The sequence below is a fragment of the Heterobasidion irregulare genome (assembly GCF_000320585.1).
Source record: "Heterobasidion irregulare TC 32-1 unplaced genomic scaffold scaffold_01, whole genome shotgun sequence".
NCBI classification, from domain to species: Eukaryota; Fungi; Basidiomycota; class Agaricomycetes; order Russulales; family Bondarzewiaceae; genus Heterobasidion; species Heterobasidion irregulare.
Genome location: NW_009258197.1, coordinates 1,201,008 through 1,214,835, shown reverse-complemented (window position 1 = coordinate 1,214,835; position 13,828 = coordinate 1,201,008). Strand labels below are relative to the sequence as shown.

The 13,828-nt window shown below is 45.6% G+C and overlaps 3 protein-coding genes across 3 annotated transcripts; 2 read left to right on the top strand and 1 right to left on the bottom strand.

Annotated features, from left to right (window-relative positions):
* The first annotated feature begins 5,694 nt into the window (after positions 1–5,694).
* HETIRDRAFT_30649 (uncharacterized protein) lies at positions 5,695–9,759 on the top strand. The gene is made up of 16 exons (XM_009541984.1): positions 5,695–5,850; positions 5,905–5,989; positions 6,044–6,101; positions 6,157–6,601; positions 6,654–6,819; positions 6,867–7,194; positions 7,254–7,285; positions 7,337–7,381; positions 7,434–7,457; positions 7,510–7,531; positions 7,586–7,787; positions 7,849–8,058; positions 8,117–8,284; positions 8,341–8,880; positions 8,939–9,184; positions 9,237–9,759. Exons 1-16 carry the CDS (start codon positions 5,713–5,715, stop codon positions 9,609–9,611), a joined length of 3,084 nt encoding a protein of 1,027 aa, XP_009540279.1. The 5' UTR covers positions 5,695–5,712; the 3' UTR covers positions 9,612–9,759.
* HETIRDRAFT_456715 (uncharacterized protein) lies at positions 9,414–11,099 on the bottom strand (the record flags this gene model as incomplete). Its single annotated transcript, XM_009542548.1, has 6 exons — positions 9,414–9,974; positions 10,048–10,384; positions 10,454–10,520; positions 10,573–10,786; positions 10,838–10,853; positions 10,905–11,099. The coding sequence occupies 6 exons, from the start codon at positions 11,097–11,099 to the stop codon at positions 9,721–9,723; spliced, it is 1,083 nt and encodes a 360-aa protein (XP_009540843.1). The 3' UTR covers positions 9,414–9,720.
* Positions 11,100–11,324: 225 nt separating this feature from the next.
* On the top strand, positions 11,325–13,828 carry HETIRDRAFT_40331 (cora metal ion transporter; the record flags this gene model as incomplete). The annotated part of the gene is made up of 7 exons (XM_009542008.1): positions 11,325–12,272; positions 12,325–12,549; positions 12,605–12,626; positions 12,677–12,739; positions 12,792–13,376; positions 13,420–13,608; positions 13,671–13,828. The coding sequence occupies 7 exons, from the start codon at positions 11,325–11,327 to the stop codon at positions 13,826–13,828; spliced, it is 2,190 nt and encodes a 729-aa protein (XP_009540303.1).

Here is a 13,828-nt window from a genome sequence, read left to right as displayed (position 1 = left end):
GCCATGTCGAGCCGGCGCCGACGATATCCACCATGCTTGACAGTCCCAAGTCTCCGAAGCAGGCTAGGAGCTGGTTGACAAGGCTTACCGAGGACACGAGTTTTGGTGCATTCGTTCGGGAAATTGTGGACAAGAAGTGAGAACTGAGATTGTATGATGAAGAACACACGAGTTGACTCGTCTCGTCAATGAATTTCACGATTGTTTATGTTTCTTTTCATGATATTCCATCATATTACTTTACCAGATCCTGGTAATAGTATTTTATGAACTATTTATGATAATAAGCATTCTTCCGCTTACAGTTTCTTTGCTCGTTGGATTCGACTAAATATTTGTAGAGCTTGGAGATAGAACACATGTAGGGTGACCAGGATCTGAGGCCTAGTGAAAAGTTGGTCGAGGCAGATCAAGGCAAATATAGGCAAATGCAGGCAGATATAGGCAAATATAGGCAGATCAATTTAGCCTCGTGCTTACCAAGCGGAATAGGCCAAGCGGGCTTTGAAATTCCACGACGCGTTTTCGTCGGAGTCGTTACGACTGGGCAACTAATCCGCCTGCACTGCGTGCACCGCACGGTTTTTCCCGGGATAAACCGTGGATAAAACCATGGATATAAATAAAGTTTTTGTTCAGGTTTATCCGCGGGAATTACCGAAACAAGAACTTAAAGCTTATCCAAGGTTTTGTCCCGGGACAAAACCGCAACATAACCTTACATTTAAGCTCAGACATTTTGTTTAAGTTTGTCCTACAGTAAATCCCGGGATAAAACTCTAGATAATCTTTAACTCTTAAGAACAGGATTTATGTCACACATAAAAAATCGCAAATAATATCATGAAAATCAGTAATTGATCCAGTGTTCATTACACAGCCCTTTGGGCACTGCCTGGCACCAAATGTTAGACAGCCTTTTTATCCACAACATCTCTTGACCAACCTCAATGAATATGGCCTTCTGCAAAGGCCACCTTGCTATAGAGAGTTTCTTAAAAAAAAATAATGTGTAATTGTAAATACAAAGTGAAGCAGCATGGACAAAACTGGAAAAGTGACAAAGAATCATACTAGCAATCACAAATCATCAAAGCAATACAAGGGCTAGCTTATAGCTAAATTCATCATAATAGTGTCTAGTCTTAGAAAAGTAGGGATTGTTAGTATCAAATCAAAAAATCAAAGCAAAAAATAGTAAGCTGTGCATATTGTCTGATCCTCTAATAATCTATTAACCACTGGAATAATTGTCCCTTGTAACAAGTGGCAGACATTGCAACAAACCACTGTTGCATTCAGTGCCAAGTGTCTGGCATTGTGACAAACTACTGTTATACCCTGTGACAAGTGTCCGATGCCATGACAAACCATTGTTGCATCCCATGACAAGTGTCTAACACTGTGACAAACCACTGTCACACCTTGTGCCAAGTGTCTGTCATGAATGGCTGTTCAGGATAAAGGGATCCTAGGCCACAAGTGACAGCACAGGTGAAGAGTGTGATAGGTGTGAAGGGTTTTGGGCTGATCAGACTAATGTCTTTGAATCAGAGAAGACTAGTTAATAGCAGTTCTTAGATTGGACAGAAGTGGATAGCTTAAGGCTTCTCTGCTACACTACAGCTGCTATAAATATGTACAGGCAAGCATTTGGAAAACCACCCCCTTGTATTAAGCTCTAATTAGCTATAATTAACGTTTTACTATACTAAATTATGAAAGATTAGGATTAGACATTTTTAGCTTACCCCCCCTCTAAACCTGTTCTAATTAGACATAATTTTCCTAAAATAGGAAATATTATGATTGATTATAACTTGAAATTTCGGAAAAATCATAATAAATCAAGCATCACGGTTCTCATAGCCTTCTTATAGAGTCATGTCTATTAGAGCACTAGTTCAATACCTAAACACAGAATATACCTTATAACAAACTTGCCTTCTGCCAAAGTTAAACTAACAACCTCATGTATGCAAGCACCCAGGACAGATGCTCTAAGCCACTAAGCCACAAGGTCTAAGATATGAACTTGGTAATATAAATAAGTAGACATAATATAGGCAACCTCAACATCTCTGATTTTATTCAACATTTATCTTTCCTCTATCTTATAAATAAATAGGTCAATAAATACCTAAAAAGTCAGGTCTTTCAGGATTTAGTTTAAACACCAGCTAAGAAGATAATAAACCAATGGAAAATCGATAATACACTTAAAATAGGATAAAAATAAATTATGGCACTTATACAATTTGGACTGAGAATGTGTAAAACTATGATTGAGTGTAATATTCAATGGGACTCTACTAGTATAGACAATGCTACCTAAATTTGCAAATTTGATCAAAAACATGATTATGAATAATCAAGATCCAATAAGAGAGAGGGGTTTTCCAAATAGCCACTAGTGAGGTAGAGGGTGTGGACAAGGGTATATGTATGGCATGCCTATATATAAATAAGCACAAGATTGTTAGAGGCGATCTTAATATGCTTAATGCATATATTTCCTATATGGCAGGCAAATATATCATTTTGGCACCACATACCAATATGACTGTCTTTTCCACAGCCTAATAGCTAGAGGAAAACATCAAGTTTGAGCATCTTTTGTATAACAAGGCTATAAACAATATAAATAGTGCTAAAAATTGTAATATCAATAATGATGATGATTGTGTGCTGCACAAGACAGTATTAGCCACTATACTAATAGACAAGGTCTATAAGGCTGCATATAGCATTACCCTAAGTCCAACCCACATGTTGTGTCTTATAATGACCAGTAGCAGGCATTGGCTAACAATAACAACTTTAATGATCTTCTGTGCAAGGACAAGGTACCTAGGTCTTTATAGCCTCTTGTGGCAGCTGCCAAGCTGCCAACAAAGTGGCTGGGGGCATCAATGCATATTTCTCTCTTTCTATATCCCTTATAAAAGCAGCTGGAAAGTCAGCAAAAGAGCTACAAGATAATGGTATAGGCATATATGAAGAAGAGTAATATGCTAAAATAGTATTGAATGTGCCACATCTTTACCTTCTCACTGATAGAGCAGTAGTACTTACTATTTCCTACTACTAATTAAAGACTTCTTGGTATGGAATTAGTGCTAATATCATGAAATTAGAAACCAATCCAATGCTCACAATGTGTTGCTCCCAATTAGGAAATTAGACACTTTTAGATACTATTAACACTTTTAGATACTTTTAGGCACTATTAGATATAATCCGGGGCTAATACAAGGGGGTGTTTTTCTAGATGACATGGTCCTAATAGAAGTCATCTGTTGGATTGGAAAAGATAGCCCAGTTATGAATGGTTATTGTGCTGTTATTAAGAATTACCTTCTCCATCTCTTTGAGGATAAGGTCAATAGTAATGACTACTTCCTTGCACAAGCACAATAAAGAGCAATAGTCTTCATTCATTGGACAGTTACCATTCAGATAGCTTAGGGAACCCCTCTATATGCCTGCAGTCACATGATAAGCCTAGTAGCTTAACAGAAACTAGTTTATATCTTATAGTAAAATGGCTATATTTTGGCCTAGCAGTGTGGAATTTGTCAGAAGAGTGGCAAGAAATGAGCCTGGTTTAATAAGCTTCAAAGTCGATACTTTGAGGCCTATACTATCACTGGCCCTATGTTCGGACAAACTGGATGAAAAAAAATCCTGCCCTCTGTGGACTTTGCCTTGTACCCCCAAAATTTGCACAAACAATGCCTGCTAGACCTTTTTGAAGCCTGTATACTTTATTCTGGTGGAAACGGGGAGAAAGTAGAAATTTGTGAACGAGACCATTGTTCGGACAGTCTGGTCACACCAGGTCACAAATCCGCATCGCACAGCCGAAGCGGCCGCTTCTAATTTTAGACTCTGACACTTGCACCTGTGCTCGGACGAGGATCACAGTATACACATAATCATGAATTCAAGGAGGGACATTATGTTTCTTCCCAGCCTTGCAAAGGCTAAGGCTGTCATTTCCTAGTTCTTTGATGGCTACTTGGGGTTGCTCTTCAGTGTGCTAGATTTGAGGTTTATGCTTGTTGCCACTGTGCAGGGTTGGTGTGGAGAACAGTTGTGAGACAAGGGTGTCACCTTGGGTAAACATAGGAGTAGGGGGAAGTTTGTGACTTAGGAGGCTGTAGGTTCAGTATAGTCTGTGGCATGGTTGAGGAGGGGAGACAGTGGGGACAATGTTCAGACACGACTTGTTGCTGGTAGAACTATGTGCGGAGAACGAATTTGCACTCCCCTTCTTTGATGCTCCATGTCCAAATGTCATGCTTGATACCTTGTATTTTCATACGAGTGCAACAACACACCGTGCATTTTATTCACATACCGGAACCAATATATATGGGCTACACTAGACTACATAAAGAAAAAAGGATCATCAGGATCCTTCCTCGCGTGCTCCGACTCATCCGAGGCATGACATTGGGCTTGCAAAGGCACATTTTCAACATTTAGGAACATAAATCACCTTTAAAAAATCTCAAAGTTTCAGAAACCAAGTCTACACTATTTAACACAATTTATGGTCAAAATATTGAGGTTGATATGTCGAGCAATGAGCGAGAAACATAGACTGTCCGAACATCGGTACTGTCCGAACATAGGGCCAGTGATAGTAGTATGATATGTGGTTAATAAGAATTGATGTGCTACAAAAGGTTTGAATAGCTATACACCAAATATGGAATATTTTTTTCAAATCAGACTCCGACTACTGGAACTGTATCATACCTTACCTAAATGGGCAAAACTACCGGGAAATAGCATAGACCTATGGTCCAAAAATGGGCCTCAATACTACCGGAAATTTTCAGAGCTGCGGTGCTACGTGCCGCACCACTACCATGGGAAAAATATACCTCTGATGGGGTTGTCGGGGGTCCTCGTCAGATACGGATATCCGGAGACCACGTCGGAGGTTAAAGGAGGATTGCCTTTGGGAGACTATGGTACCGACCCAAAACGGGATAAACGCATAGCTCTTCAACATCCTTCGCTGCTACTGTTGATGCTGAACCTATGACAGAGAGCAGAGTGAAGAGACTAGTCAGTCTCTACGATGTCCCCACCTCTGCCTCCCTTTCCTCAAAACTGCCTCTTCAATCTAATGACGACTTACGAATTCATGACTTCGCTGGGACATCTTCCGTTTCCGCTTCACCGGCTCGCTTCCTCTCGCGTCCTTCCTCTCGCCCCTCCGAAGGCCTGCCAAACGACACTTTAGCATCTTCAATGACAAGCAATTCGGACACTCTGCAAGGTTACTCGACAGGAGTCGATACACCAGGCGAAACGACGGCAGATGTGGCAGACGAGTTGGGCACCGGTAAACTTCACTTTCGCGAAGGCTCACGCACAGCGCGTATCAGGAACTGGCTGCTTGATGGGAGCAGAAAAATCCCTGGCTCTACGCATCATGAGGAGCAATTTCTGTTGGCTGATGTGTCTCTTGGGGCTGAGAATTCCGAACATAATCCTCAAACTATAGTCGCAAGGGCAGAGCCCTTAATGACCTCGGCGGCCACTGTTGCTAGTCATAACCCTGTTCCTGCGTCTGTGGTGTTCTCTTCCAAGGCGGCACCTCTACACCTTCTTCACCTCGATGAGTACATTTCCTCATTGCCAATGCCTTCTTTTACCTTCCCATACTCCAACGGAAAAGGCAAGGAGGCGTCTATGTTTATTCCAATGAGTCAGCTAGTAGCATCCGGAAAAACCATCGAGGACCTGGAATTGAACTCCGTAGTGAGACCAGCGTGGAGGAATCGAAACTCAATTTTTGGGGTAATCATTAGCATTGTTCTTGGCATCACTGTAAGATTGTCGATGCTGTTCCTCTGTAGCATCGTACTTATATATATGCTGCAGGGTTCAAGTGCACTAGCCACGTTCTATAGCTTGCAGGGCCTTTTCAACACAGTACAGATATTCGCTCTTATCCTTAGCACTCTCAGTAAGTCACCATTCACAGATCGTCGCTTATGCTGACTCACTCTCTGATAACCAGTTCCTCTCCATGGAAAGGAAGCACTTGGGAAATGGCGCCAGTTGTTCTTGGGTACTATGTCAGTTTGTTTCTCTCAAATTACATATCTGTGTCAATCGAACGACGACGTATAGACCGAACATCCTGGCGTTTAACTTCGCTACGACATTAATCCAGTCCATGATTTACCTCCTGGTTTTCATGGCTCTTGCGGGTGGCTTGCTCTACTGCTTTCATCGTTCATCGTCACCTTGCATGCGATATAATCGCCTGGAAGCCTTTCAACAACCTGAGAAGCAAGGCAGCGGGTGGAGCATCGTGATCGTTAGCTTTCTTCTCACCGTCATCTACCTGCCTTTGAGCACCATGACGGTTCATATCCTTGTATGGTCGGACGATCTTTGGGCTGTACCCAACCCATATACCAACACCACCACCAATCCTCCGCAAGTGGCCCCCCTAGGTCCCGCTGATGAGTATAGGGACCCACTTGATTTCTGCTATACTACGACTATGAAGCGAAACGAAATCAACTTTGCTCCAGTGCTTATCATCCTTGCAATCATCATTTTCTTCGGGGTATGTATCCACTTTCATCCTTGTACGTATTGGATATAACCCTTCTATGCAGTTGACGATCTGGTTTCCTCTTGCTCTACGAATGGCGATCAAGCAGGCCGTGCCCATTGTCGACCGATATACAGAGTTGGGCAGGCCTCGGAGCGACAGGGACATGGACCGCGAGTACCGGCGGCTCTTGTCGAGGGATAGAAACCCACTATCGTTCTTATACGGAGGTTCGCGAATCCCGGTTGTTTATTTTTGTATACTAAGAGATATCCAGGATTCCGACGAGGATGGGGAACGTATGAAACACTGTACCTCTTTGCCAAGATGAGCACACTTCTCATCGTTTCTGTCATCGACCCGAACAACTGCCTCTTCCGATCGCTTTCGCAAACCAAAATCACTATTGTCCGTCAGATTGTCCTCCTCGTGGTCATGACTATATTCTTTGGCCTTCAAGCTTTTTTCTCTCCCTTCATCGACCCTGTCAATAATGCCAGCGAATGGATTTCGCGACTCAATTACATCCTGACTTCCGCTGTTGCACTCACAGTCGCGTTGGATATACGCAGCAAGGACATTCTCAACGGTGTTATCATTTACGCGTAAGCTCAATGTTTTCTATATGTACTGGTTCCAATACTCTATTGACATTGTTTTGCAGAATCTATATTATCACTTATGGTTTCACAGCCTGTAGGCGTTCTCATGTATCAGTGCACGAAGATACTAACCAATCACTATCAGATTTTGCTTTGATAAATTTAAGCGTGGTGCAACGGATGGTGAAGCGTAAGTAAACTTTGTATCACGCGAGATTGAGGTTGTTGATAGGACAATTAAGGGCTGACCCGACGCATCGACTTCAGTGAGTTAGCGTCCAGACATCTAGGTTTCTATATACTTATTCCTTTACCCAGGCATCGACATATTCTCTCCTCGGTAAGTTCTGGTTCTACAAGTTTCTGTATTTCTGATCAAGAAAGCCGTATGAAGGCTAGATATTTCTCCATCATCGCCCCATACACGACGACGCATTTGGCAAGAGGCAATCACGACACTCTTCTTGACTAGTCCCGAATGTCGCATCCCAGCCAAACAACCCATGCAATATCTCCAAGCGCGCGACTGGGAGTACCCACCCTATCTCCAGAATTTCTTGGGTTCTCCGGGGGAACGTCACGTCGAGAATCTCAAGGTGGGCGATGCTTTCGTCTTGCCTGCTCTGCTCACGCTCGTTCTGACTTAACATGCACTAGATTCTTCGAGAAGTCGGTACCATGGCTTACAGGAAAGGGGTCTCATTGGTGTCTGGACCAGACCTCGCTTGGTTTCAGTACCTGGCCGACGATATCCAAACTCATTATGTTGGGCCAGATTGCTATTGGAAGAATCCAGCCAAAGACTCGATACCTGGATGTACCAGACATTTTGGCAATGCTTGGTGGATACCTTTCCCCCCAACGCTGGTGCGCACTTCGTCGGGCGAATGTCGTTTTGGACGTCTGTAAATCAGAAGTATTACAGGTCATCAAGTATGATGATGGACCTCTTGCAGTTTTGCAGGACGTATCAGATCTTGAGCGATATGTAGCGCAGAATTCAAGTGCAGACATACAAAGAAGACGAGAGATTCGAATGGCTCTACGTGCGTTAGATGGTCGCGCAGTATTTTGGCCACATCGGTATGTCAAGGTGAGCTAAGTCTACAGCTATTTCTTGTATCGGGCAGCTACTCATCCTTTTCGTAGTCGACGGGTTCGCGGGTGTCATGTTGTCGGGGTATGCGGTACAAGGCGCAAACGTCTGTCGACTATCAGACTTGCATCCTCAACATCAAACGTAGGGGTCATCTGGTATGGGAAGGCATTCAACTCGGCAGCGGATTTGACGTCGAACTGGTCTATGCCAAGAACGTCCGCCTCGATGGAGGCATCATTGGCCTCAACGACGATTACGATCTGACTGGACCTTTGGCACAGTTCCTCGCCCTGAACCATAACTCCATTGGTTCACAGCTTCGTCATATCGAGGCCGTCGTGACCGCCTACCGTGAACATTCCAAGAATGAATGTCGGCAGAAAGTCGATGTTCTGACCTATCGATTTTTGACGCATGTGTATGATCAGCCTCGAGACCCCTCGGGGTTGGCGGCAAGCTCGATAGAATTTGAGCGGGACCTGCGGGTCAGACAGTTGATGGTCGGGAGTGAGGCGGTTTTTGAGACGACATATGAACGATTGTCGGCTGTGTCAGCGACAGAGGTCGCAACTTGGTGGTATCTATTCTGGGTGAGGGGTTTCTTGCTACCCCGATTCTAAACCCTCTGCTGATGTCTTCGACCTCAAGGACGATTTCTGGAGAAGAAATCACGACACGATCAAGGCTCTGGAGATACACGCCCCAGACTTCAACCCACACTATGCTTCCTCAATTGCATATACCCCTCTTCCTCGGTCAGCACTAGAGACATTCCTTATCCAGCGTGGTTTACTACACAAGACGCCGCCCTGGGGCGGTGATTTCATCACTTCAGGCTTCTTGAACAAGATTTATATCCGTCTGAATGACATCGTCTTCCATGGCTCAACTGAGGTTCGTTCCTCTCTTCGCGATTTCTGTAAAGGACTGACACCTGTCATCATAGGCGCATATATTCCATCTAGGCCACAATATATCTGAAGAACTAGATATGAAGGAGATTGACATTGAGACCCAAGGGCGTCCTTCTACCCTTGGCACGGGGGGCGGCACGGACCACGATGCTGAATCAATAACTGCACGCCCTGCATTCAGATGGGAAGGTATCTTGAACGACTCGTTACAGTATAGGTTGAAGCCGCGAAGGAACCTATTGTCTAAGCTAGGAGCGTGGCTTGGCGTGACACCACTTTGGAGGATAGGGGTCCCATCCCGAGGCGTAACGTTGGATTTACGGTTGGAGAATGGGAGGTACGTGATGATGGATAGCGATGCGGGGAGAACGAGGAAGGTGCATGGTCACGGACATCACATAGTCTGAAAACTGACGACGTGAATGCAATCACATTCCGCGGGGAATCTCGAAGACTGTGCTATTACATTAAAAACTAAGTAGAATAGATAGAGCTGAGAGGGACATACACCGTACTTCATGTAACCTTCCGCCGCTTATTCCCTCTGGGATGATGATTTTGCCCTTCAAATTGGCGTTTGCCCATCTCCCGACTTTTTTCGCCATCTCCTCTTCCACTAAATGCTTCGCCGCGAGCGAAAGGTCTCGACTTCGTCTCTTTCTGGCTCACTTTCTTCTGTTTCTTCTCAATAGCCTTTTTCACAGCCCGTTTCCCGCCATCTGCAGCGATGGCTTCATATCGAGCTTTCAATAGAATATCTTTCTTGGCAGCTGTCAAATTTTAAAATAAAAAAAACTTCAGTCATTCCAGAGATACGAGAGAGCAAGGGTAGAAGGAGCGCACAACTCTTGATCCAGAAGTCGCCCTTGCCCTGTGCCCTCTTTTCACGTTCTTCCTTCGTGACTTTTCTGAGGGCCTCCTGCTCTATCTTCTCCCGTTTGTCTCTGTTGACCATACTCTCGCTGCGCTTCACAGCCAATTCAAGACCTTCAACTTCCCTTTCGCGCTCCTCGCGCAAATCATGGGGAGATGATGCAAGCATTTTGCGTGCGCGCTTCAAATTATCTCGGAGTGTTTTGAGCTCGGTGAGGTGCATGTCGGCGATAAAATTGTATTGAGTACGGAATTTTGCGGCATCGAATTCGCCTGTAAGAGGTATGAAGCGAGGGTCGCGAACTTCCTGCAATATCGCAATCAGTACTCTTGCAATCTTCGTCTCAAAAGCTCTAGCCGAGGGGGTATGACGCACCATTTTGGGAATCTCTACAATATTCCGTCGACGCGGTACGGGTCGCTTCGACGTGACTTCTGTTGGCCTAGAACCAGAAACATTTCAGATGTTGCAGATATTTAAAAGGATGTACATACGCATGTTTATCCTTTCGCTTCGCGATGTCTTTTTGTGACTTTCTTGGGCCCTGTTCTCTTCCAATACTCCCCTGTTCCTCACCCCATCTCGAAGGCCCACCTTCAGAGAGGGGTGCCTCGCCGTCTTCAGAGTCTTCAAAGTCGCTGTCTGCTGTCATCTGCGCCAGAACACGGTGTGCTTTTTGAAGCGCGCCAAAAGGCAAGTCTGATAGATCTGCGAAACATGTATATTAGACGGAAAGAATGTCAGGTGCCTGCACCGTACTGTTTTGCAGTGTGCTCTATGATGACTGGATGAGTCATTTAAAGGTTTGGAAGAACGACATACATACCATGCCTCTCTCATCGTCGCTGCCCTCATTTTCAGATTCTTCTTCATTGTCACTGGAACCATCACTCTGCCTTTGCACTAGGTCCTCCTCGTCAACCCATTGAACAACCCTGGGTCCATCAGAATCTTCTTTCTCGTCCTCGCTCTCTGTGATGATTTCACTGTCTTGTAGCGGGTTTTTGTTACGCTTTGCCATTAGTGAAACACAGGTGATGTTAACGTTCAGGGCGGAGTACTAGAGGCTCGGTAGAGCAGAAGCCGATCGACTGTGGGAAAAACATACTGTTTCAGGAACTGCTACCACGGACAGAAGTAAAGCAGAAAAATTGACCCAATTGACAGCATCCATGGCCCGGTAGATTCTCCATGCTGTATTGCTCCCACTGGGCAATACCAGTCGCTTTCCGTTTCACCAGGCACGATGCCGGCCTCATCGTCGCATCCTGCAGCCTTTGCTGCTCAACCTTCGGAGTTGATAGTCTCTTTCCTTGACCAGCAACTTGCTCGCCGGGAGCCCGAGAGAAAGGAAGAACTGGAGGAAGAACTGGAGGATGATGACATCTACAGAGGAGACCCTCCCCCTTCTCTACGACCCCAGAGACCCGAATCAGTCTCGTCTTCCTCGTCCTCGTCTTCCTCATCCTCCAGCTCGATTTTAGCTAGCGGTCGTCTCGGCGCCATTGCTACCGTGGTCGAACGGGCGATCACCCGCTGGGCCCGTGCCAACTGGTCCACGTCCTCGCTAAGCTCGGATTCAACCACATCCTCGTCTCGGTCTTCCTTCCGCACCACCAACAAGTCCGTCAATCGCCGGCACAAGCGGCGGTTGAGCGTCGCAGACCTGAACAGGGCCCAGTCAGAGCGCGAGGTTGCAGCCAGAATCAAGGCTCGGGAGGAGCGTCGTTATGTTTCCCGAGAGTTCTCTCTGTATCTGCCACCTTCCTACGCAGGCTTCCAGCGGCTACCTGCAGGATCGCAGCTGGGGTCCTACGATCAGCGTGCTCTCCACACAACATCGTTGTCACTGATATTAACAGAGCTAGATGCAGCACTCAAGCGGCCCATCAAGCCTCGTCGACCCCGGCAGAGGTCGCGTATTCCAAAGAAGGGCACCTCCACCTTATCACCAGCATCTTTTCCTCAACAGGATTATATGTTACTACAGACTGATGAGGTTTCAAACCGCTTTGCAACATCTTCTGACCTTCCTCTACCTCAAAAGGGAGGAAAAGGCAAACAGAAGGATATATCGAGTCCCATTCCCAGTGTCATCGGTGGAGTGACATTGGCTCCAGACCAGACGGTCCAACAAGCGTGGTGGCTGGACGTTGCTAGCCCTACATGGGAAGACATGCGCGCGATAGGCAAAGTAGGCTCTACATCTATCTTAATCTTGTCGATGCTCATTTCTTCTGGCTTAGCTATTGCATCTTCATCCTCTGACTCTCGAGGATATCTTGCAGCAGGAACCTCGGGAGAAGCTGGAACTTTTTCCAAAGTTGGGATACTATTTTCTCGTCATTCGGGCCATAGAATCCAATAGAACACGCGAGCGGTTAAACATCCTTGACGATAGGAGTAACGATGATGGTTTCGTTGATGAAGTTTATGTATACCTCGTTGTTTTCAAAGAGGGACTATGCTTGGTAAGTGAGCCGAAATGTCATTGCACGCACTAATAATGACAGGGTTGTATCATAGTTTCATTTTTCAGATATATCGGGTAACTAAACCATCCTGCCTTGCATCGTTTTTCTAACACATGAATTGTAGAACATACCGAACGTGTTCGCACTAAGTTATCGATTCGAGGAGAGAATTTCAGCATGTCGTCTGGTTAGTCATTTGTTAGCGGCTGGCTTATGTATGGAACTAACGGACCTTATAGCTTGGATTGCCCACGGAATGCTTGATTCCATAGTTGACGGTTTTTTCCCTTTCGTGCAGGCGATGGAAGCAGAAATAGTAGCTGTAGAAAACATCGTGTTTTCTGATGGCGTGGTCCAGGCGCCGACCAAGTTGCCCGCTCTTGAAGTCAAGGCTACGTCTTTAACTGTGCCAAAGACGCGCGACAGCGAGAAACCCTTCCTTCTTTCAACTATTAGTGACGAGAAACAATCCTCGCGGAAAGATGTAGCATCCATAAAACCCTCCAAAACTCATTTTTCTCTCCCCCGTCCGACGCTGTCCTTGACATATCATCGGTTCAAGCGAACTCTCCATCGGACTTGGTCAGGGTTGATTTCTTCAAAGTCGACTACGTATGCCCAACTAGCCAACAACCCGACGTCCTTGACTTTGAAACGTATGACGAGGGTGAGGAGGCTTGTTACCTCAGTGGGGCGGGTGCTTGTCACGAAGTCTGAGGTCGTCACTCAGCTCCAGAAGCGACTACTCACTGCCGATGAACATGGCCACTTAAATGCGGGAGGAGACGATGTGGAGGTCGCAATATATATGGCCGATGTCCAAGGTCAGCTCTTACCTTATTCACGCCTCCCCGTGCACTAAGCAAGCTGTTGTAGATCATATCCTCACTTTGCAGCAGTCACTCGCACATTACGAGCGCATGCTCAGCCAGTTGCAACCTACCTACCTAAACAACCTGCGGGTCGCCCTCTCCCTTGGGAGGTCAAGCGGCGACAAGGCGATCTTCATCCTTACTTTTGTCAGTATGGCCGTCCTTCCCCCGCAAATAATTATTGGTATGCATCTCGCCTCTCTTCACCATCTTTCGTGTTGGCTCACGATGTCGTGATGCTGATAGGCCTATTCTCGACGAATGTAAACATTCCTACCAACATTCCAGACGGTCACTTCTACATATTTGGGGGCATTGTCGTGGGTGTCTTCAGCATCTTGTGTATTTACACTCTCCTGGTCTGGTATTGGTGGAGACAAAGGAGGAGAAACATTGTCTTATAA

Excerpts from the sequence above, each read along its gene's own strand:
- HETIRDRAFT_30649 (XM_009541984.1), top strand. The coding sequence starts at position 5,713 with ATGTTTATTCCAATGAGTCAGCTAGTAGCATCCGGAAAAACCATCGAG. Across the intron at positions 6,102-6,156 it reads CAGTTGTTCTTGGGTACTAT|ACCGAACATCCTGGCGTTTA; the intron begins GTCAGTTTGTTT and ends GACGACGTATAG. Across the intron at positions 9,185-9,236 it reads TCTTCCATGGCTCAACTGAG|GCGCATATATTCCATCTAGG; the intron begins GTTCGTTCCTCT and ends CTGTCATCATAG.